Source organism: Rissa tridactyla, chromosome 3, assembly GCF_028500815.1.
Source record: "Rissa tridactyla isolate bRisTri1 chromosome 3, bRisTri1.patW.cur.20221130, whole genome shotgun sequence".
NCBI lineage: Eukaryota > Metazoa > Chordata > Aves > Charadriiformes > Laridae > Rissa > Rissa tridactyla.
This window is the reverse complement of record NC_071468.1, coordinates 26,316,816-26,342,636: the sequence shown is the minus strand read 5'-3', so window position 1 is coordinate 26,342,636 and position 25,821 is coordinate 26,316,816. Positions and strand designations below refer to the sequence as shown.

At 35.9% G+C, this 25,821-nt stretch overlaps 1 protein-coding gene across 4 annotated transcripts in view; it reads left to right on the top strand.

The window, feature by feature from the left end:
* Positions 1-25,821, top strand: part of SYT14 (synaptotagmin 14) — an 88,867-nt gene that overhangs the window by 39,118 nt on the left and 23,928 nt on the right. For all 4 annotated transcript variants that reach the window (XM_054196844.1, XM_054196843.1, XM_054196846.1 and 1 more), the window contains 2 exons: positions 14,653-14,921; positions 16,911-17,360. In XM_054196844.1, coding sequence (XP_054052819.1) covers positions 14,653-14,921; positions 16,911-17,360 — 719 coding nt within the window. The remainder of the gene's footprint in view (positions 1-14,652; positions 14,922-16,910; positions 17,361-25,821) is intronic.

The following is a 25,821-nucleotide window of genomic DNA, read 5'->3' as shown; positions in this document are numbered from 1 at the left end:
TTCATCGTCCTTGTTTGATAATGACTGTTACCTTTGACTATTTTCAGAGCAATACTCCTTTCCCTGACAATGAGAACCACTGCTTTCAATTGTCCGCTTTTTCTGGTGCCATTTCTTTCCTGTTAACAAGAAGGGGCTTTAAAAGAAGAAAATCTTTGGAATTAAAAATACTAGTTGTCATTAGTGTTAATCTGTTTGCTTCAGAGGTATAGGCAGCAACAGTGGCCATTTCCAGATAACTTTGAGATTCTGTGAAAGAAGAACTTAAGAACCCATTTTATAAAGGATGGTAACAATGGTAGTTATTTCTTAAAAAATACTAGTTTGCACTTTATTTCTACTCAGAGACAAATGGGGGAATCTCTTGTGTGCTTTTGTGCACGTTGCAGATAGTCCAGGAGAATATTATACAGAGGATATAGCATGTGTAAAGGTGAATGGGATGGCAGGAGTACGCAGCCATTGTGTAAATGTCTCCACTGTTCCAGGTGCTAATATTTTTGTGAGTGATTCCAACATTAAACTACATACCTGTATTATCAAAATATTACTAGTTGATTTACCATAGATACCACAATGTAGCAGTCAATTTTGAGTTCCTTTTCATTGTTCTCTAGCTTTCAATTACTTATAAATTTTCAGGGAAAGAAAAAAGTGAGGTTTAATTATAGTTGAACGTTCACAGTAAAAGCATTACGTGGATGTTTTTGGCCCCAAAAGAGAGTATCATAACCTAAGACAGTTAAAAGTTAGATTTAAAAGTGAAAAGAAATGTATGTTACAAAATACATGCAAATCTAAGTCTAACCTACAGTGGCACTATTAGAAAAAGGAAAACATTTAATATGTCTTTAGTTCATATATGCTTTGGAAAACTTACAGTTATTTCATAATGTTAATACAAATGAGTAAGAGTCTGGTTTTTATGCTTTGGTGTCTCTGGCTCAGCTATTATGCTTCAAAATCTCTGTATTTTAGAGCAAGGCTGAGCCTTGTGCATATGAAAAAGTCGGGTAAGGTTTTTTTGTTGAGTGTTTTGCTGTAATACTTAGAGGTTTACATAACTGAGGAAAGGGGGCAAGAAGAGCATTTGCCTACCCGTTCTTCTCTGTCTCTCTAGCTCTTAGTTGCCTTTGTGGCACTCATTTATATAGCTGATGTCTTTCCATAGATTTAATGAAGTGAAAGTTGGGAGATGGTTCTGAATGAATCTATATTGAGTTCATATTACAATAATTTATTTCTCCTTCTGGTTATTCCCATTTACTTCTCATACATTAATTCAGATTATGTTAGTATCAGCATTTGGTTTTTGAATCCTGGGTAAATTTTGCTGCCTGAGTGGGAGAGAGTCTTTTGTTTTTAAGAAGAGGTCAGAATACTGAAACATAATGGGAAAATCAGTTTACTAACTGCCCTCTTCTTCACTGATTAGTACAAATTATTCCCAGCTTGTTGCAATGCAATTTGCATTTGAAAATGCCCATAATAAGTTGGTATGAAGAGGCCTAACAATCACTGTTTAAGGGAGTTTTATTTACTTTAGTTTATGTGTAATCTCGGAATTGCATACAATGTTTCTGCAACTCCTTTCTGAAATCCTTGCTGAAATTTACTGCATTTTACATCTTCAGTGGATATCTCAATCTAGAAACACTTAAACTCTGTCAGCTCAAAATAAACAGCAAACTCAGAATGATTTTGTGTGCTCCTGTTTTCCTTTTATCACTGTTTCAGGGTTCATCAGATTAAATTGTTTTATGTCTGCACCTTTTTTCATTTTGTTTTCCTCGAGAAAAAGTACTAGATTTTTAGATAGAAAAGAACCTGCTTGTTTATGCATTACAAGTGTTAGTGTATGGCATACCTCAATATTTTTTTGGGGGGAGGGGAGTCAGGGAGAGGAACACTTCCAAGAGGTTAGATATTCATCCTGTATAGATGGCTCAGATTCCTACTCTGTCAGTTTTCTGGTGTTTGATAAGGCACACAAAGCAGTTGTGGGAGAAAGCATATCACTTGTATCCATGGTAACTCGAAAGATACTTTGGAACTCAAAGGGATAGAATAAGCCAGAGTAATAGGTCTCATTATAAGGGCAAAATACATAAAAGGTTCAGGCGTATGCTTTTAATTAGGTGCCAAAAATAGCTAGAATCAGAGATGATGCAATGAAACAATAACTCTTAGTGTTAGAAATGGGCAACATTTGAAATCTAAAGATGTGCTCAACTGAAAGGCTTTTATCTTATCATCTTATGGGTATTTGGTCCATGAATACTAATAGATTTGCTGTGGTTCCTTAATCATGCTTAGGACATGAGAGCGCACACTGATGAAAGCTAGTGCAAGTCTCGTATGACTGCAAGTTTCAGAAGTTCCATAGTGATGTTAATTCTCGTGGCTGTGATGCAGCTTCTTATGAATAGCATGGGCAAAGCATTCTCTTACGTTGTACAGGTGCACTGCTGGAAAAATAAATGTGATGAGTGCTTCGATGTAGGGATAATAAAATAAAGTGATTGAAAACGTAGATTAGTTTGAGATCAGATAAAGTATTTTTCAGAATAAGTCACTTTAATTAATTTTAAAATAGGGAGGTAAGCAATGGGGGAAAGTGTGAAAATGTAATCTGAAACTTGAATGGGTGCACTAGAACTGAATCCTGGAGAACGAAAATAGAACAATGTATGACGTACAAGGTATAGGATATTTGAATAACCATTTTAATAGAAATATTTAAATAGAGTGAATAATTTTGAAGTTTTCTATTTGAACAGCAGTGTTTGTAAGGAATCCATCTTGTATTGCAGTGCAATTCTCCACATTATTTCCTCTGTTGCTATAGAAACTAATTCTAGTGCAGCTGTGATCGCTTATCAAAATTCTAATGTTTCAATACCCATTTCTTATTTAGAGTTATTTAAATAGCCTTGTTTTACTTTGAATCAAACTGCACATTTCATCACTGCTGAATTGTTGACTGGTCAAAATGTTAATGCAAAGTGATAGCAAATGCTGGTTTGTGGTGGTTTTGTTTTTTTTTTTTTTCTTCCTGTCATCTAAGCTATCATACTTACTGTTAAAGTTTGAATAACAAGCAAATTAAGGCTTTTTCACTTGATAAATTATAAAGGTCAATATTTGCTGTCTTACATCAGCATTTTGTAATGGGTATTACTTTCCCAGTATAATCTTAATTATATTTAATATTTAATAAACCTTAAATTGTTCCTGTTCCTGATACAATTGCCATGGGCTGTGTGTATGTATATATGTGTGTTTACATATATGTGTTCGTGTGTGTGTAAACTATCGTTGGGATGTTTTTAACTTAAAAAGTCTGTATCTTAACATGTTCATTTTATCAAAGTAAAAATTTCAGTGATACTACATTGTCTAAAACTAGTCAGCCACAAGGTATACTGCAGCAGAACGTCACCAGTCAACAAAGTATTCTGAATCTCTTTTGTTTCTTGTACTGTTTGTTTGTTTGGGGTTGGGTTGTTAGGTTATTGGAGGGGTTTTTTTAGTAGTCATGGGTTTGGGTTTTTTGGTGTGGGTTTTTTTTTGTTTTGTTTGTTTTTAACAATGCAAGTACTATGCTGGCAGGTGTATGTATTTAATGCAGGATGCAGCAATGTAACTAGTATATGCAGAGGAGCTATACTTGCCTCTGAATTGTTAAATCACTGTATTATGGAAGGAGCTTTATAGATATTTGAGATACCTGTATTTGAGACGATCCCCATGCTTGATTATTATAGTATACAATTGAGTTTTTCAATATATATTGTAGAATCAGTGAATAATAGGTTGAAAAGGACCTGTGGAGGTCATCTAGTCTAATCTCCTGATTGAAGGAGAGCTCACTTCAAAGTTATACCAGGTCGCTTGGGGCCCTAGCCAGGAGAGCTGTTAAAACCTTCAAGGCTGTTGATTACATAGCCCCTCTGAGTAACCTCTTCCAGTCTATAGCCACTCTTATTTCTATGCTTTTTTCCCTATATTTAATCAGAATTTCCTTTGTTGCAATGTACACGTGTGTCATTTAAATATTGGTTTTAAATATAGCTTAATAAAACACTTATTAATAAAAGTAGTTTAAAAATGCTGAGATTTGAAAAAAAATAGCATTCTGTTTATGAACCATGTTAAACATCATTCTGCTGAGTATGTTTTCAATTGTAATGTCAAGAACTAAAAACTTTGCTAACACCAAATTATGAGAAAGGGTGGGATCATAGTAGGTCTGGAGAAAAGTTGTATGCTTTCTAATGTTGTAGCAAAGCTACTGAAATGTTCCAGCAGTACTTTTCAAGATAATCACTGACTTTCTAATGAGTGTACACTAATTTCATGTAGAGTGAAATAAATAATTTTCAATTTCGAAATTATCATACAAACATTTTGCAGCTGTAGCTGTCAGACTGATTACTAATTAACTGCTGTGCACCACCTTTAAGTCTCATATTCAACAAGCAGCATCAAACAGTAATTTCAAATTAGGTATATGAATTTTTGCTAGTATAAGAAAGGTCCATGAGAAACAAATTTTGATGGATATGCATGTTTTTACTCTATCACAATGACTGGTAAGTTTAATGTTGTAGGTATAACACCATGTTCATGACAGCACGATTTTCCAGTTAGTGTACTGGGAAATTAAATGGATTGAGAATGATATGCTGCACTCTGATCTCTGATTGTTCCACACTATTGTTTCTTTGGGTGCATGACACGGAAGACCAGTTCCTCTCCTGTTTGTTGAGGGCTGAAGGATCGTTCTGTAGACCTTATGAGCCCTCTGTATGCAATACGCAGTGTGGCCACTGTTCTCTCATCCTCGTAAGTTCTTGCACAGCTCTTATGACCAGTGCTATGGCTGAATGAAAATATCTTCACCAGCCAGACTCACATTCGTCTAGTCCTGTCAAAATATAGAAAATTATCTGTTTTGTGAATTGTATAACAACTATGGAAACAGCAACAACTTATACTACATACGAGCCCAGTAAAGCAGCTTGTCTGTGACAGTGGGAGGTCTCAGAAGCACCGCAAAGAAGCGCAAGAAATTTAGTTTTGAGTAATTGTGTTTCTTTGTGCCTGGAGAAACTTGTTTGAGGCCTTGCTGGAGTGAGTGGAAGAGACTGACATGCTCCCTGCTGCTTAATCCATGCCTTTTCTGCGAATTTGTAGCCTTCTTCCTGGGGAAGGAAAGATGCCTTGGTTTCAAAGCATATCCATTTCCTGTAATTTCACAGTGCCTATTTTGTCTTTCTTTTTCTGGACAGTTGGCCCCAAAAGTGGTACTAGTGCCATTATTCCTAAGCATACTTTCTACAGGCACTAATATCTAAAAGGTTTTAGAGGAATTTTTGAGCATATATAGACAATTTTCTTCTATTGTTGACCTGTTATGTACTCCTGTAAATTCAGATCGTGCTTGGTTTTTCTGGGTTCTAGCTGCTTTTTATTTGGTAAAGTTAGGAGAGCTGTTTCAGAAGCAAAATAATCTGAGTTTTCTAGAATCCTTTTTGCAGGAATACTCTATATACTGCAGGAAATACAGTCTGTTTTACTAAAGCAAGTCACTGAGCCAGTGTGTCAAGGAAAGAAGGGGAAAAGTGCCTGAATAGATAAGAGAAATCAAGGTCCTTTTGAATCTCAGGATCTGAATAAATAATTACCACTGTCTCCCCACTCAAAAGGAAAAATAATACTAAATCTAAAATAAAAATATAAAAATAAATGCTTCTTCTGGGAAACATCTTGCTTCTCCCGGAATGTAACTAGCTGTGTTCTCTAGGTTGTGCAGATTTTCACCTACAAATATGGATATTCCCACACATCAGACATCACTGATTTCTCTTTTATCTCTTTGCTCTGTTGACATTGCTTTTTTCTCAGATCTGAACTACTTTTTTGCATGTCATGTGTTGTTTTATTTTTCCCATTCTTTCACCTTTCTTCCTCTGTCATTTTTGCTTTGTATTTTATCTGTTTGTAATTTTTCATTCCTGTTTGCATCTTGTCTGTTCTTTATTCCTCTCTTTGCTCTTTTTCTCATTTTCTATACAGATCCACTAAACTTCTCTCCCTTTATTTCTTTCCTTTGTTCATTTACCAACAACCTATCACTTTTTTCTGAATCATTTCACCTACTTTCTCCTTTTGCCTTTTATTTTTTTTATTCTTCCCTTTACTTTTTTCCCCACCCTAACGTTGTATTTTTTGTTTTCTCTTCCTTCTCTTCCAGTACAGAGCTGATGATAATGGAAAATTCTGTGGGGGTATATCTCTTAAGAAGCTAGTGTCTTGGAGGTTTCCATGTTGGTGGTGGTACACAATTCAGGTGAATTTTAGATTAATAATAATTTACAAGAATTGAAGTAAAAATAAAAAAAAAATAAAACCCAGAAGACATGGCTAGGGTACCAGTCTTAAAATACTTGATTTCAGTTCCACGCTTCTTTGGAAGCTTTTTGTGATTATGAGCACTTCTGAGATAGATTCACAGCAATCTTTATTGCTTCTTATTTAAACCTGTACTTTAGTTCTCCATCTGTAAAATGCCAAGCACATTAATGTCTACTATTATAGTAGTACTATTATTCACTGTAATATATAGTAACAGTTACAAGCTAGCCAATTTGGGGTCATATAGATATCTTAAGTAGATGGGCAGATAATTTAACTCATGCCCTACTGAAATGGTTCATGCAGAATCATTGTAGTGCTGCTCTGTTTTAGTGACTCACTCTAACAGAGTATCCTTTGCACTCAAAATTGCTATGAAAATAAGACAAAGGAATCAAAGCAAGCTTCGTGTTCCTATTCTGGAAGCAGTTCTTGATGGAAAATATCTTTCCTGGTTCATTTTCACCAGTTAGGGTAGTAATAAATAGAGAGCTAAAATACTAGGGAACTTTACACAATTTTTTGAAAAAAATTACAAAATGCAGTTACCAAGGTGAAGCTGTTTGTAAGAAACCATGAAGTTATTGCATTTTAAGTTGCAGAAGGAGTTCTCACTAAAGGAAGTAGTTGTATCTTATTTAAAACAGAAGTATGGGAAAACAAACGATGGAATTCTGGTAATTAAGGAACACATTTAAGTGCAGTATATACTGCTGAATGGATCTCGTTTATATCACCAAATGAATAATTATTGAGATCTTAGAGGGGGTTCTGTATTGCTTAGAGAACTTTGTATTCTTTTTTTGTCAAATAAAAAATGAATGTGCCTGAAATGAGCTGCAAAAATATTAAAATGTTCAGGAAAATGATACACATAACACATTAATCTTGCTTTCTAATCACGCTTTCTTTCCTCATTTGAGACCAAATAGAACGAGAGCAGGAACATTACAGGAATATTAGCTGTGTGTTACAATGCTGGGAATTCATTTTAGACCTCAGTGGGACCTTTTTCACCTTTTCAGCACTTTATCCTGATGCTCAACTCCTGTGCTTAATACTGCAGCTGTAGTAGTATTAAACTGAATTGGAATTTGAACTGTAATTTAAAGTGAAAATTGTACTCAAATGAAGTATAGCAATGACAGGAAAATATTTTCTAAGCCCACATCCAGCTGCTGTGGTCCAGAGGTATGAGGGGATGCTAGTATGCACACACTGGTCAGAAACAGGGATTCTCAGGGGCCTGAAATGGTTTACAGTGGGTGGAGTTTTCAAAGCTTTTAGCTGTTAAGCTTTGAATTTCTGTTAAGCATCCATAAATGCTGCCGAGATGGCTGAATTTGGATGAATTTTCTGATAAAAGGCATTTCCTTGTCACCAAGACACTCTTAAGATTTCAAAGGTGGTTGTCAATCACCTTCAGCAAGCAGGACTTCTAGTGTATTTTTAAAAAGGAAAAAAAAAAGGGGGGGGAGATTCTGTGGTTTTATTTAACTTAGTGTCTTTTTGTAAGTGGTATTTTTCTAGCAATCCTGATAACTTGTTAAAAAACGAACAGCGAACAGAGGTGCAAAAGAATATCTGTTCGTTTATGAAGTTAGCCAACATAATGATTTGAAAAGTAGTGTAAAGGAAAGAGATGTCCACTTATAAAAACAGTAAAAGTGAAACTAACATCTAAATGGAACTGAAGATAAGTTTTTCTGCCTGAGAAGTTGTGTGAACATACTTAGTACAAATGCATTACCTAAGGAAATATAATTATGGAAATGAAGGCAAACAGTTTTACAGTTTCACTGCTTAAAGATCGTTGTTTCCAAAAAGCTTTAGAGCTGGATGTAGTCTCATAAGAGTTTTTGAAATGTCCTTTTAAAAGTAAAGTGAAAAAAGAAAGAGTATTTCTAGAAAGCTTGATTTATTGATATTTGCATCAATAAGGAGGTAAAATATTGAACCAATAGATTTAAGCAGTATTTAGATTTATTTTGGTCAGCTGGAAAGTATAAATACAGAGCCAGGTAGCAGAGCTCCTCCCTATTCAGATCAGTAGAAATACTGCATAAGGAATCAGAGAATGATACTTAAATTGAAAGAAAATTAATTCAAGAGATGCTAATGTATAATTTTCATTGAAAGGCGAACAAAATATTTGGGAAGGAAACAAAAGAATGTCTTTGACAGTTAGTTCACTATAATGCTTTAATAATGTATTTGTAGTTTAAATGTTCTAATTTGGACTAATTTTGGAAAGAGAAAGCTTGGAATTTTTCAGCATTGCAGCTCTCTTCTGTATTGCTCTGTAAAACAGAACGATAAATTCTTAGAAATCAGAAGTGCTTTAATAAGTGCAGAAAAGCGCAAATTTCTTTTGTCAGCAAACAAAACCAAGCTGTAGTTCTGCAGGCTCGTGATGTAAACAGGCAAATAAAAAAAAAAATGCTATTGAAGCTTTAAGGACTGGACATAAAGATAATTCAGTAATTTTGGTTTAGTTTTATTAAAAAACAAGAGAGAACCTTTTTATTACATGCATGACCAATAAAATTAGCCTTAGAAGGTGAGGAAAATGCAGTGCTAAGAATTTCATGTGACATTGGATGTAAATGGCAGGAGCGCTATTTTGATTTCCGCAGGTCTAGGATTAAGGTCATAGTGTATGGAGTTTTCGAAATATTAGAAAACAAGGGAGGACTATTTTTTATTGGAAAAAAAACCCCAACAAACAGATATGATTACTTTTCTTGTTTACTGGTGAATTGCTTAATGTAGAAGATAGCTCAAGTGTGAGTAGAAGTCTAAAATGTGGCAAATGCAAAAAGAAATCTGATAAAAGATTTTTTTTGTTGTTGTCCATAATGACGCCATACCATTCCATATCCCCCTTTTTTTGTTAGGCAAGACTCATGCCATAGCTCTTTTGGAAAAGAAATAGAATCATGCCAAGATAATTTGTTTTATTGTGAAATAATATATTTTCTTCCTCACAAAGATGCATCTAAGCTTTTACTTTTAAAGGAAGGAGAGCCCAGAGGTTTCATTCAACATTTAATGTTTATATTGTATGCTCCTCGTAATACGGGGTAATTCAGTCAACGTAATATTTTTGGATGGTAGAAAAGTTCAAACATGAAAATTCCATTTGGACTGTCTGTGCTGTGTATCAGAAATCTCTAAGGGTATTTAATCATTCAGAATAAGAAAGGTTTCTTTAATTTTTAAACATGGATTTCATTTTATGTTTTATTTAAATTGTCTTAACATTTACATAGAACCCCTTGAAGGCTTGAAAACTTGAAATTTACGTTAGATTAAAAAATTAAATAATTATGGAGTATAGTGTATGTGAAGATATATTAGAGGAAGAAAAGGTACTGCTGAAGTATGAAGATACTCTGATAATTACAAAATATGACTTGCAAAAAATCATTAATTCATATAGTGATTATTTGCTTTAAAGGAACTGGAAACCAGATTCCCAAAGAAGTTTTGTGGTAATGCTGCCTGCCACAATAGTATGAATATGTAAAGAAGTAATATATATGAGGAACTCCAAGTTGCAAAAGTGTAGTTAATTACGGCTTATGAGACAGGGGAATTAAAACCACAAGGATAGTTTCTTTTCCCATATGTTAAGAGATGAATATTCTTGGAATTACTTAGGAAATATGGGCTAAGATAGCTAGGTTTGTACTACTGCAGTCAGTCTTTGGGAAAATTAATTAAGATAGTAAAGTCTAAATATTGTTAACATGGAAAGGAACATCACCAGCTTCGTGGTGAAACATTGTGCAGCCAAACGTGGTCCACTAGGGACCAGGACAGAGGGGAGGAAGGAGGAGCATTGGGAGTAGAAAGTTCAAATTGTACAAAGCATTTCTTTTAGTAAGTTCATGTATCTTTAAACTGTGATTCCACTCAGAAAAATGTGACTGAAAAAGTTTGTGTATTTTCTCATAGTTACCAATTGTATGTTCCAGGAGTACTCATTTTGGCCATGTTTGCTGCGTCAGGTTTTACTGACAATCCCTTGAGGTTGATGGCAAGAATATGTATCATCGCCCCTTGGCTTTCAGTCAGTTCCTTGCACAGGGACTTCTGAAAACAGATTAACCTTCATTGTTTAACAAACAGTACTAAAAAGAAGGTATTTATTTACTTCTGACTTAAATGTGCTAATGGCTGTTTACATGCTGCGATTTCTGAGTGTACCAGCAAAATGCTAATCTGATTGTCTTTGTAAGGTATTTTGCTTATAATTCTGGTTTCCTCAGCTGTTGAGCAAGGACTTTTACCACTGTATGAGTGTTTTCCCAGCCCACTAAAGAAGGATGAAAATTTTAATTAAAGCAGATAACCCCTAAAAGGTAGATTATTCAAACCTGCCTATTGACAGCAATACGCTGTATTCTCAATTTAGAGTTTACTAAAGATCTGTTACTCAACAGCTTTGTTTCACTCATGTTATGAGAATGCAAAGTTATTTCACGTATTTTGGGTGGAAAACTAGATGTGGCGGTCTTCATTCTGATAACTTTCTTTTGCCTTTCCTCTGTTGTGGCATTTTCTGCCTGGTACAAACCTCAGGCCAAACCCGATTTGGTTTCTCTGTGACTATTCCTTTCTTCCAGGTTTGGAATACATGTTGGCGTTTGTTTCACTCTGTCTAGTCCAAAATGGTATGGTAATTTAATGTGATTTATTTAATTGGAGGAATTGGCAAAATTTATTTTCTGCCTGGTTTGAGAGCAGAAAGTTTCTCGTGAAGCTTGCATAGAGACAGTGCAACAATTAATTTTAGATTTTCATTGTAACCATTTGCTTTTTAAGAGTAACTCTTTCACAGATGTTATTAGCCATGTTCAATGGTCTTTGGAAGGTATTCTTTGGCTTTGCCACAGTATACAAGCATGCACAAGTGTAACCATGTGTAAGTTTATACCTTAAATGAAAGGTACAAGGTATGTTATAGAGAGTGGTTCTATATGTAATTCTGCAACACTTCAGAACATGCTTTTCTTCCAGCTCCAAATGTTTTTCTCCAATACAATCAGTGATAGGCCAGCATGCATTAGTAGTGGTGGTTTTTTTCTAAACTTTTGATACATATGCAAAATGTTGTTTACGGATTGATTGTGGAAGTTAGTTGTTACTTCTGTGTAATTTTTAAGGAAAATACCCAGCATCAGACATTTAGTGTTGCTGTATTCACTTCTGTCTGTGATATCATTTGTCTTTGATATCGTAAGTCATTAGAATGTCTTAATGTAATTCAAATTGGCAGTATTTTCAGAGAGCCGTAACATGAAATGATCCTTTTATTGCATCTACTGTGGGGAGGGGGAAATTAATTTAAAATGAGACATTTTCACTTTAAAAATTAATTTGAAAACTTTGATATCTTTTTACGTAGAGAAACCTTTTGTTCAAAACCAGTTTATGCCTGTGTAGACAGAGGTATACCTAGATTTTTAACGTGGATATTTGTTTTAAAAATATACGTGATATTTTTGTGTGGTAAACTAAGCTTTCAGAAAGAAGTACTTAAAACCAGGCCCAGTGTTTCAGCTTTTTCTGAGATTTTTTTGAATCACAGCTGGTTAATAAGGATTTTCTTCACTTCTTCCCCGCCTACGTTAAGAGTACCTTTTCTGTCACACAGCCGGTGCCGTTTTCCCATAGGGACATATAATGGAGTTCATCAAAATGAAAAAAGTGAGTCACACAGTCATTTATTTACTCATGTAAGACAATAATGGTGTTGATAGTTACCCGGACATGCTTTCATTTCTTTAGATTGTGGAAAAGCTGGGAGTTAAAATGTCCTTGCAGACTAGACTACAAGTGAAAAGAAAGAAATTAAGTCATAGCTGCATGGTGGTTACTGTCTCGTTTAAGGCTGTTTGTTGTCCTTTAGCATCAATGAGCAGCAATGTTGTTGCTTTAAATTTGCTAGAATATTTAATCATACACATTATGAAAAGGAAGTCCTGTTTCCATGGTATAGAGAGTCAAAGGATATTTACTATTATTTTATGATGATTTAAATATCAGTTTATATTCTAAAATTAGGTCTATCTAGTTTCATGGGCACAAGTTATCTAATTCTAAAAGAAAAAAAAAAGTGCTTTACCAGATCTCTCCACGTTTTGCAAATAAAGCTTTCTGAGTGTTCCTTTGTGGCAATTTCAGAATTCTAACTGTCCCACTTAACTCTGTTTCATACGTAAGGTTTTATGTCTATCTGTTGGACTGATGACTACATTTCAAGTATAGGATTCCCTGCCTGCTCTATTTTCCTTTCCAGCCCTGTGGGACTGGAGTTTCAAGAGTTAGTAGCACTGGGCTAACTAACAGCAGAAGACCTTTAGCATGAGTGCTGTGAGAGTGACTTGGAATCACTCTAAATGGTAGGCTGGCTCTGATGGGTTTATCAGAGAAGGGAGGATTCCTGACAGTGGTATCGTCTGGTAGGAGTGCTTTGTGTTGTTTTAATTACTCATTTGCCTTAGCTAAAGCTAAGAGGAGTTCCTAAGCTAAGGGAAGAACCCTACATTCCCCAATTGTCTTTGAGACTTCTGCCTATCTATGCAGTAGATTTGCCCCGTAATAAGCCGGCCTGTCCCTGTGCTTCAGTTGCCGAGCTTGGGGGATTTGCAATTCATATGGACTCCCTTCTGGGTTTCCTTCCTATGGGCAGCGTGCACCAAACCAACAGTGCTTTGGGCTTACATCAAATGCCAGAAGCTGCGAAATGTTCCTGCACGCCACACTCAGGTACAGCCCAGGCCTCCAAAGGAATGGAGAACAAAAGGGAGCCCTTCACAAAGACTGTTTCCCGAGAGAGCCGCATTACTGTGTTTTCAGCCTTATTCCATGAAGGGTAATTCTTACACGTACTCTGTTTATGTGATATGTTGAACAACTGGTAATTACCTCTGAAGCAGTTAAAAGGTTGACGTACTTGATGAGAATTTAGGACACAGGCAGGGCAATCCTGTAAACAAAAATTTGATGATGAAACTAAAACGTAGCACCTTTGTCATGTAGGAAAGATCAGTTTCTTTCTTAGATGAATATGAAATCAAAGCTTATATTCTAATGTTAATACTTTCATTAACTTCCTTGTTTAGTAGGTTTTTTTCTGTGAGTGAAATTGGTATGTCTGACACCAGAAAACATAGTTGCTTTGAAATTTTTGTGTCTAAGTTAATTCTACATGTGAGGGGCATCAAAATCTTCATTAAAACCTCTACAGAAGATGTAAACAAAATGTGATACGGGTTTTACCTATCCTTGGTTTTCCTTTCATTTCAGCTACTACACACCTTGCTGTCTTTTCCGAACTCCAGTCAACTGTGTGATGCTGTTTAGTAAAATATGAGATCAAAAATTGAAATGTAATTATTTTGAATTAACTTTCTGTATCCATAGCCATGGATCCTGGGTTTATTTTCTAAGGAGATGTATAATCACATTTCTGTCTGTCTAGCTAGTCTAAGTGAGAAGCAAAGATAGTCAGCATCAAGTGTTCATCCTAAGTACAAGATTGCTGGTGGTCCTTTTTCCACTGTCTTTAGTGACTGGACCTAGTGTCTAACTTCTAGACACTGGGTATGTACCCTTTAGCTATCCTTAACAAGTAATAAAGAATCTGAGATGTTGCTTCCCTTATAAAATTCACCGGTGATCAGAGTTCAGTTGGGTGAAAAGGCTTGTGTCTGCCTTTATTAGTGCCTCATTTGTCTTCAGAGATTAATTAATATCTCCCTGGGTGAGCAACAGCATGGGAAGTAATCAGAAGTTTGATATCATGGCTTTAGGGAGTGCATTTTTGTTTTTCTTAAGTGGTTTACATTCCAACTGCCCAAAATGTGACTTAAGATATCCTAAGGTTTTTGCAAGGTAAGCATCCCTGAAATTCAAGCGTAGAATTTTTGTCACATCATATTTGTGCTATATTTATTTATATATGGTTTGCACAGTCCATTGTGACTATATATTTAATACCTTGCTTTTCCCCACATCTCTTTCATCTGAAAGATCATTTGTTTCCATTTTTAAACAAGTATTTTTCAGTACTATTTGTAATCTACTTTAAAATGTAAAGTAAAACAAGACATTTGTAGATTTTAAATACTCTGTCTAGATATTTGGACTTACCATTTTCCACAGAACTGCTTTAACGGTAAATAACCAGAAAGTAAGTAAAGAATTTTCACTTATTCTCAGCAAACTGCATTCAGAGGATGAGAAGAACACCCCCGCTAGATGAACTGCAGCCGCCTCCATACCAGGATGATAGTGGTTCTCCTCATCTTTCATGTACGCCTTCTGAAGTCGGAGACAGTAAATGTGAATTTTCCCAGTGTAGCAACAGTCCAAGGTGTTCATATAAGTGTCCAAGTGAAGGAAGCACGGGACACGAAATAGAAAGCTTTCATAACAAAGGATACGAAGAGGATGTACCAAGTGATAGCACAGCTGTCCTTAGTCCAGAGGTAAATGAAAACAGTTGCATGTTCTGAAGTGTGATGCAGTGCAACCTTTTGAGAGAGTGTTTTTTTTTTTTTCCTAAAGATCAATGTACAGGTATATGAACTCTAATATTGCAGCTCCTTCATTAAAACAAAAAATTGTTTGTTAAAAAAATATTACAGTAGGATTTCAGAGTGTTACTTTTATGGCATCTTAACTTTCAAACAAGCTCCTGGTAAGAGTGATTTTTTTTTCTTTTTTTTTTTTTTTTTTTTTTGAAACAAGTCAGAAAACTTCATAGCACTATAAGGACTGTTGTCAAAATTCTTTCTCTTCCACATAATTTTTCAAACAGATCAAATAAAAAAAACGTAAAAATCAGTTAACACTTTTCAAACTGAACACCCCATAATGTAAAACATCTTTTATGAAAAAAAATTATTGCAAAGTTTTTTTTTTTAATTGTTGATGGTAGTATAGAGATTTGTTCCATTTATTTTTCCTTTTTTTTCTCCTATAAACTGTAATTATATCTGCTTATTTTTACTATGAAGAAATAATATTTTCTGACATAGATTTCCTTGAAATATCTTTAACAACCAATTACTGCACCGAGATGTATGAATGAGCCTACATTACTGATGTCATGTGCAGAAGAGGCTCTTTTTGGTATAAATTTGTATTTTTTCTCTACCTGAAGTTTTGAAGTGGGTATTAGGGACCACTCCTGATGTGCCAACAGCTGTTTCTTTCTTAGTAGGTCTCTTGGTAAGTTGATGTTGCATGCCTGGGGTGTTGGTGCAACATCTGGAAGGCCTACCTGATAGGTGAATGCCAGGTTCTCCAGTAGCTAGCTGTCTGCACATACCTGATGATCAGCTAGGACCACAATCTGTGTGAACTTCATTGCTGGTAAAGATATAGTGTGTACATATGGTCCTTGAACCCTAACAGATTGCAGCCAATCTAATCCTAGTTCTTCCCGCTTTGTGTCACACCAGACATTAAAGTAAGCACACCCAATAAGAAGTGACAATACTGGCAACTTTTTTTATAGCCACTCAACAACTTGAAGAACGAAACTTTCGGAGGAATGAATTCCCATAGCTATGTAGCGATCAGTTTAAAATAAGAACATAACATTTTTTTATTCCAAAAGGCTTTATTGTGGCATCTGTTCATTTACATGAAGAAGTGTATCTTTGATAATAGGAAAATGGGTAGGAAATACATTTGTTTTACCTACTTGGAATAACTTATGATACTAACAGTAGGTTGACCTGTACTTGCAAATATTCTGTGTAAATATCACCATCAAGCTAGCTGTTTTAAAATTACAGAGAATCGATATTTTGTTCAAAATTTGAAGTGACAATAAACAATTTTAAAATTAAGTTTAAAATACAGTTTTAGGAATGATGCCATTTACAGAAAGTTCCAACAGTGTGTACAAAACATACACATCTTACACAGTTCTAGTAAAATTACGTTAATAAAGCCATGATAATTTTTGGCACATTTATGGAACCCTTGTGGACTGCAACAAGAGCTGCATGTGCAAACAGGTGTTGTAATTCCTGTGTTCTTTGCTGGCATCTCACTGTGCTCTCAATCACTAGCCAGCTCTTAAAGCACTATAATATCTTAACTTAAAGATGTGTGTGTGCGTGCACGGAAACAAGGTGGTTCTATCGTAACAAATGGGTATGGATTTTAACATGTGGGGCGTGGAAGAAGAGATGATAAATACAGCTTAATTTAATCTGAGCTCTGTCTGATTGGTTCCTGGCTTTTGGCAGTATTGGCCAGGTAAAGTCTTTTGATTTCTTCTTGGCTGCTAGTCAGCCATCTCCTCAGGCTTTCGGTGTTTAATTACCTTGTTTATGAAATGAACAAAAAGATCATAGTCACTTCATATTGCTTAGAGAAAGCCATATATTTCCACGCTAGATTTAATAATAGAATACAATAAATAAATAAATAACAAGCTGCTTTTTCTTCTCCTTTTTCAGGATATGTCAGCTCGAGGATCATCTTCACAGCTTCCTAAACCTTTTGATCCTGAGCCAGTAGCTAAATACGGCACACTGGATGTGACTTTTGACTATGACTCACAGGAACAGAAGCTTTTGGTGACAGTGACAGCTGTCACAGACATTCCCACATACAGCAGGACAGGTGGAAGCTCGTGGCAAGTACACCTAGTTCTTCTCCCTATAAAGAAGCAGAGAGCAAAAACCAGCATCCAGCGGGGACCATGCCCTGTCTTCACAGAGACATTCAAATTTAATCACGTTGAGTCTGAGATGATTGGGAATTATGCAGTTCGCTTTAGACTGTACAGCGTACGTCGCATGAAAAAAGAGAGGATTGTGGGAGAAAAGATTTTTTACTTAACAAAATTGAATCTTCAAGGGAAGATGTCAGTGCCAGTGATACTGGAACCTTCTTACAGTCTGTCTGTGAGTATTAAATGAGGCAGAATAAGAATGCAGTGATATACAGTGTCCTGAATTTTGTAAGAATAGTGTGTATATTTATAGAGTCATCACATCCACTCGATTTTTTTCAAGTTATAGCATTATATTAGCACAACGATAATTTCCTTAGACTTTCTGTAAGTACATTCACTTTCCACCTGCAAAAGCTGCCCATATTTTTCCTTTTAATTACTTAGAAATTTCCAGTCTATAAATAGGGATATAATGGTGAATATATGTAGATTTGTATACATGCAAATACATATATTGTATTTACTAGTATGATCTTTACTCTGCTACCCACAGCATTTCAATTAAAAAAAAAGAGGGGGGGGAGCTCTATTAGCAAGTGCCTTCCATCTGTTGCAATTAAATCTTGGTTGCAATAGGTATTTTCCTTTCAAGAAAGAAAGATAGGAAAGAGGAATCTTGAGAGCACAAAACCATTTTTAATAACGTCAGCTTAGAGCCTTGTAAATAATTGATTTGGTGGTTCAGTCTGAAGTGAAAAATAGTGTGAAAAGTAGTGTGAAAATCCACTGAAATGGATTTTTGTTTCCTGAAAAAAAACCCTACCTATCTGAAAACATGATTTTTTGTCCCCCAAAATAATTTAAATATTTTTAATAGAGCAAAGCAACAGTAATTAAGGTTAAATTTAAGTGTCACTATCAAAAAAGAGATCACTGTATGGGCAGTGATCGGTATCTCCTTTTTCTTTTTTGTAAGTATTTCAGTACGATTTTGTCCAGAAAGAGAATGTTTGTGATGATGATGTTGTGGACAGGGCTTCCTAGACTAGGTGTGCTTGAATGTTCATTGCCTAAGAGCTGTGTACGTGCAAAATAATGGCCTTTAGAGGAAGAGAATGTGATTTAACAAGGGCATCCCTATGTGGATATTGTGTGCTGTTTGTTTTTTTTTTTTTTAACTGTCAATAAAAGAAAAAGAAGATGAAAAGGGAAAGAAAGGAAAAGATTTTTTTCAGGTGAAACAATGCAGTTAATTTGTTCTGCATTTTCAGAAACAGTTTGGATCAATTGAAATGGCATTTCTGTTGAACATTAGTTCATTACAAGGACATTACAAAAATAAATACTCAGAATAAAATGCCATTGTATTTAATGATTAAAAATATATTCATTAGAATTAGTAAAAGCTGAGACTAAAACTTGGATCTGATACAGAATGAACTGACAATAGAACAGCTTTTTTATGATTCTTTAAGAAGTACCAATCGGTCTATTCCAAGGGTGAAGCGGTTCACTTACGTAGTGTGAACTTCCCTAATGCAGACTTTGCTAGTTTCACAGGTAGGGAAAAAAGCACCCCATGAAACAAAATATTGAATATTCTAAATGTACTTGCTAAATTTGTGTGTGTTTTCAATAGGTTCTGTTCTAAAATTGACCAAAGTCAATGAAAGAGGCTTTTGATTGATTGGTATATCTCACACATGCATTGGTTATTCTTCTGTACTATTTTCTTGAGCATTTGCGTCAGGGAGAGTAAAAACAAATTCCAGAAGGCATCAAAGATAAGAAGATTGTTATTTATTTTCTGTGATGGTAAGGGATGCTGTATCTGCATTTTACTCTCCTTATTTTGTGGGGAAGGAACAAGAATAAGGAACATTGGTAAGAAGTCAAAGTATTTTCCAAAGTTTATTGCTGTAATGGGGTTTAGGCAGATCTATCTTAGCTGCCCTGCCTGTTGCTGGAAAGAAACTTCATAGTCTTGATAGCTTGAATGAGGATCCATGGTTTTTTGGAACTACGCAAATCAGTTTTAAAACCTTTGGAAATTCACTCACATCTGAGTTTATGGGTATTTTTCTATTATTATTTATATAATTATGTATGGTATGTTATTTATATCATATTTTTTTCAGTGAGTAGATCTATTACAGGATTTAACATATAGTTATTTCACAAGAGTGTAAAAATTTATTGTGTTTCTGGATGTATGGCTGGAAGGGGGCGGCATCCTGGGTCCCTTGAGTTCAAGCCCGTGTTATTGCAGACAGCCAGGGCATCCTCATCATAAACTTGTGAATTCTCATCTGAAAACATCAGGTTGTTTCATTTCCAACCTGAATTTCTTCATGACCAATTTATAACCGTTTGTTCTTATGCCAGCATGGTCCTTAAGCTTAATTAGTTCTTACCTTTCTCAGGTGTTTGCCCCTGGGTCCATTTATAAGCATTGGTCATATTCCTTCTCAAGTGTCCTTTTGCTAGAACAAACCAACAACAATCTTTATGTCCAAGTAATAATAAATGCCAGGCAGGAGTTACGTAACAGGAGAAGGTAAGTGTTGTTTCAGTTTGGAGAGATCCAGTTGTTCAGGCATTTTTGTAATTATAAAATCCATGATGAGGTACATTGTAAATTCTGAATTAAATGTGCCTTGTTCAGTTGCAGAGTGTTTTGCTGTGAAGTGTTTATATTTGACAGCCTTTTTATGAAGATATTTCTCGGACACATGACAGTTGCCCTGTTTTTTTCACTGTTTCTCATTATATGGATTTTATACCTTAAATATACCTTCTGTCACTGAAACTTCATAATCCGTGGAAACATCTATGTTAATCTCTTCTGCAGAAATTTATTTTATTTGCTTCTGTCTGTGCCTGATCCTATATTAATGTATTTTATTAGCTAATCATCTGCCTTCTGACTGTATAAAAACAGTTCGTATCCTATGATGTTTAGTATTTTTTTCAGTTATACCTTAAAGCTGTTCACAAGGGAATATGGTTAAAGGTTGAGCAGCAAGTTCAGCACCTTTGAAACATAGTGGCATGCTCCCATCAGTGGGGCCTGCAACTCTGTCATTATTGTCAAAATGTGGACGAGTGCATGTCATCCTGAGTACATGATACTAGTATGTTCCTTAAAAGGTTTCAAAGCCGCACATGGCTTCAAATTTACAAGTGTATGCACAAACTCTCTTCCCCACACAAGACTTCACCCTGTTTCTCGCCTTCCTACGTTGCATATAGTGTCTTGCATTAGCAGCTATTATCCACAGTACTGTTGCTGTTTGCCTTTAGCAGTTCTGTGTTGCTGCAGTTCTCCCACGTAACAGGGAATTCCTCACGCAGTATCCTCAGCCCCCTTATTTATCGCACCCTTCCTTCTAAGTTCAGTGTAGGTTTGAATGAGAAAGAAGCGACAGAACCAGTATGGGCTAGCCAGAGTGCAGTTGTCACTGTGATCTGAGACTGTCCCTTTCAGATTTGATAGAAAGTGGCCACTGCATCAAAAGCTAATAGCAAGGCTCTACGTTGTGGTTTTGGCTGAGTATAGTTTGCTTAGGAAGACCTTTGTTGATCCTTTGAGAGAAATTTTCCTTTTAGTCTACAATGGTAGACAAATTTTTGTTCACCCGCTTTGCAGTTTGGAATCCATTGTGATGTTGTTTATTTTTCTTCAAGAAATCCCCATGGACCAGTTTTTAGTTGCTTTTCATTCCTCCCAAGCAAAAGAATTTTCCTGATGGTGAACAACAGCCTCCAGTATGATGTGGTTGTAAAAACACATAAGCAGTTTATTGAGTGAGATCTGTTTGGAAAAGATCAAAAAACCAAGTGTAATCCTCATCACCGTCCCATAGGTTGCTTTTTGGTGTAGAATAACAGCAAACAGTCATCGTTTAGATTTTTTTGATTGATTTTGGAAGTACAATTTTGACAACTGAAACACCACCTCTTCCTGCTAAGCAAATCTAGTAATCGTTCATTATGCATTGTCAATAACAAGATGTTTGCTGTGGATAATTAAATTTATTTTTCATTCTTTCTACAATATTCTCCGTTTCTAACACATTGAAGTCTCAGATGTGATCCATATAACAAAGAATAGATAGTGTAGACATTCATACATGCTTAAAGGCATATTTTGTTATGTTTACTATAAATATTGAGTGTCCAAGAATTATTTTAACTATAATTTTTTTGAGTGAAGGCATTTATGCATGCAGTGTATAAAAATGCTCACTCTTGCACATGCAAGCTCTCTCCGCTTTGAGAGTGATGGTTGATCATCTAGTATACGCTGGTTTATGCATAGTGCTTAAGGCGTTTGTTCCGTGTTGCCCTTTGTGTGGCCTATCTTTAATATTCTTTCTAATGGATGTTTGTTGGTTTATAAACTCATGAAAAAAAACTTTCAGGGTGGCATTTCTTTCTTGCGAATTCTTGGCCATTATAGAGTCAAGCTATCAGGTTTTGTGCAAATTGTAGTATTTTAGGCCTATTTGTGTTCTTATGGCATAGCCTATGCAGGATTGTATTTGGAAGGCTAAATACTAAAATTCATATGTATAAACATATCTTTACTAAATAGGAGCTACCAGTACAATACTTTAAAACAGCTAATGAATGACCAAGACTTAGAATCATAGAATCATAGAATTGCTGAGGTTGGAAGGGACCTTTAAGATCATCGACTTGTCTAGAGGGAAAAAGAAAAAAAAACTCCAAAGACTTTGCTCATAGTATTTTATTTAACTAGAATTCTACCTAAAAGGATCAGTTCCTGTGCGATGGTGCATAAATGCTTTCAGTTAGCTTGTAAAAATTATGTCCATCAAAGTAAGGGGCAGTTACCTTTAAACACTGAGCACATTCTTATCTCGGGAATAGCTTACTGACTTTATTTGAGTTAATGGTGTAAAATATGGAAGATCAGAATTAGTCCTGTGACACAATAAGAAAGATGACTCTTGTGGTTTCTTTGAAGAAAATTATTCGGTGATTGGAAAGTGGTGATCATGTTACTGAGGCTAGAGGAGAATTTCACAATACTTGGCAAATGAAGTGGACTCCGTGTGTTTGGCTGGTCGTGCGGGATTTCATGGCAGTATCGGCAAGCAGCAGTCATTGTCTTCTTAGTGTCATGGCTGCCTCAACTTGCGTGCCTTTGTGTGGTGTTCCCCAAGCACTGCTTCTGGCAGTGGAGAAGATAGGCGCTAACCCATGGCACTCACATATCAGGTCTTCATCAGGGTGGGGGCGGGCAGGGAGAACCCAAAGACAGCTGTGGCTACTGTGCTCTAAAACCAGTGCTGTGTCTGCACTGTTCTGACAGATGCAAGTTTCAAAAAAATCACACAGAGTCTGGTCAGATGATAAGGACCTCCCACTAGGTAAGTTCAGTCATCACAGTTAAAAATAACCTGGCTTTCCAAATCAGTGCTATTTGTTCCTGATTATGTAAATATGTCTAATCGTTCATGGCAAACTTTGGCATGTAATAGTCTGTTCATCAAAGAAGCACTGGACTAGGCATTGAGACTGTGGGACTGTTTCAGTCCCATGCAGAATAACCTTGATGCTTTTTTAGAGCACTTCTAGATAGTTTTCAAGATTTTTTTTTTTACAGTCACAACTTGTCTCAGGTGACTGCAGCCTTTCTGTCATCTCGGGAGCAAAGTGGTTTTCACATGCTGCTTGTTTTTGATGACCGTATTGCCGTCCACAACAGTAATCAATTATTTCTGTCACAGATTGAACAAGTTTCTTGAGTGAGCTATCCAGAAACACTAGAATGTTTCCTCAGCCTGTACAGAAATTCATATTCAGTTATTTGAACGAATCCAGAGTAAGAGGCAATAGTCCTTGCAAGTTGTGTTAAACTCTATAACTACATTCAGTGCTTCAGCCCTATCACTGGTCATTTGTTATCTCCTCTGTGGTCAAGGGAAGGATCTTTATCATCTTTGTCGGTATCGTAGTCCTGGGCCATATTGCTGCTATTTGTCCATTGAAAATCAAGTCCAAGATCAGTTCAGGAAGCTTCCCACAAAGCAACACTTCAGGGTTTGTTCTGCCATGTCTATGCTAGCTAGGGTTGTGATTCCTGTTTTGTCAGTTATTTAAAGAGTATAAACCTTTTCCAAATGGAAAATCCTAATTCTCTGTAACCCAGCTTCTGACTTCTTATGAGGCTGTAGAGCCCTTAGTTGAATCTTGTACATCCACCACATTTCTCAATTAATTTGCTTTTCCTACCTTTTATTGCTGGACTTTTTTGTAAGATACAGGAAGAATATTTTGATTCCAGTTATTGGTGACAGTCATGGATAGTAGAGCTAACAAAAATGCTATCAAAGTAGTATTTGTGTAACATTTCTGGGGTAATGCTGACCAATGTTGCTAGTGAAAACACTCTGAATGTACATGCCTTTGCCATGGCAGAATTAATGAAGTCCATCTGGTCTTCAGGTTTTTAGAGGTTTTAAAAAAAAAAGCCAGCATAACACTAAGGTTTTCTTCAACACATTAGCAAAACCAGAACTTTAATTTAACATCAACTTTCAGCTACCTTGTAATCTCCAGATGGGAGGCAAGTTCCTACTTTGGTAACTAGATCGATTACCATAACGCTGAGGGTAGGACACTGTGAGAATTCGTTGAAGTCAGCAGTGTAAAGAATTTCATCTATTTGTCGAAATCCTTACTTGGTCACATAGCCAGATTAATGATCATACATTGTCTCTCTATTTTAATATCTGTGCACTGAATTAAAATAACAACTAAAAACTGGTATCTTTTGCCTTTAATCAATGAGTTGCTTGAAATATTTTACTCAGTTTGATCCCCACAATCTTTGATATTTGCATGGAAGCCACATTTCAGATACAGTATTACTATTTTGAGTGTATGATGATGGTCTTCAGTCTCTAAAGTGCCCCCAATCAAATGACAGTAGGCTGTGAATGACAGTTCTAGATTAAATCAAAGTAATCCTCTTGATTAATACTTTTATTTCCTCAGAAAGCCAGTCTGTCAATGACAAACACATTGTCTAGAATTGTATGTCTAGTTTTGATGATCTTCCAAAAAAATATAAAATGGGGAAAAAAAAAACCCACCCAAGCTCATCAATACATAAAGCTAGAAAAATAAGAATTTAATTGGGTATCTGTGAGATTCTCAGACTATCATTCTCCATGTCATAAGTATGATCACCCAAGCTGGATTCCAATTTCAAAGAGCAGTAAGGAAAATAATCATACTGTAAATTTCCCAGAAGTGGCTATCTAGAAGGAGTTATAAGTAAAGGTTATCAAGGTTGTCACTAGCATGAAATTTCTGCTTTTGAAGACCATAAGCTGCTGCTTAAATCTTCCTCAAGCAAGTCTTTCAGTGGAGATACATTCTTTTAACTTTTGAATCCAAGTGAAAATTCTGCTTCCCTTAAAGATACTGTGTTTCCAACTATTTTATTTTCTTATAATTTGAATTATTCCTTCTGACTTTTGCTACTGTCTTTCAAGGAAAAAAAGAAAAAGGAAAAACACAGGAATAGTTCCTGTTTGCAGGTTTGAGCACCCTTCATCAAAAGCATGTGCAGTGTTTTCCTCCAATTTATTTCCACTGTGGGGAACCGTAATCAGAGACATTGCACAAACAGACAAGGTTACCTAGTCTGCAAATTTATTACTTAACATGTTTGCAGAACTTTTCAGTTTCAGTTTTTGGTTTACCTACTGGGTGATTCTTCTTCTCCTGGGCTTTGCAGTATAATGTAGGTGTTCTTCATTACCATTCTTCATTTCAGACTTGAAGATCTACAGGTAATCACTTCTTTTGTATACTCAAGCAGCCTGTATTTGGTATCAGATAAACATTTTTCTTCATAGGGTGCCTTTAGCAAGGGATCCTTTTAGCCTTAGCGTGTTAGCCTCTTGTCAGGCTTGGCCCTCATATTGTCTGACCTTGAGCTGCATCTTTCACAGCTCCAGTCTTTCTGTTGGGATTAATCAGCTCTCAGCTGGCCCCAGGAGAATCCATTTTAGCTTCACCTCTTGCTTTTCTTTGTGATGTGGTGCTCTAAGAACTGAAGCAGATTCCTTCCAACAGCAAACATGTGGTGATCCTCAGATCGTGAGATTAAACATGACCTGAACAAATCAAAAAGGGGTACCGCTAGCAGACTTAATTAAACCTGGGTGGACTGTTAGTCACAAATAGTTTAACTGACAAATGCATTATAAACATACCTTTAATGTCATGGATTTGTTCATTGTGAAAAATAATTTCATGGATGTTTATGCAATCAAATACTAGTCTGTAGATTGACTACTCATAAATTATGGTTACTGTTTGATCGCTGAATCTTTTTCTTTTGCCAGTTCGAAAGAGTCTAACCAAGAGAGAAAAGAGAAAAATGAAACTATTTGCCATTGATCTCCCCAGTGAGCATAGAGAGTAACTCCATCTGGACAGAGCATTGTCATTTATAGAAGTCCGTGGTCTTGGAAGCTGTCCCACAGTAACGCCTCCATGGTCTTACAAATTTGACAGGGAGTAAAGAGAGGGGGAGGTGTGAGTGAGTCTGGGTAGGAGCTGTTAGCGTAGCTTTATCAGGAGTGCAGGTAAAATGTCTGCATTTTGTGTCAGATGTTCTTAACTAAATTGCTAGCACAAACATC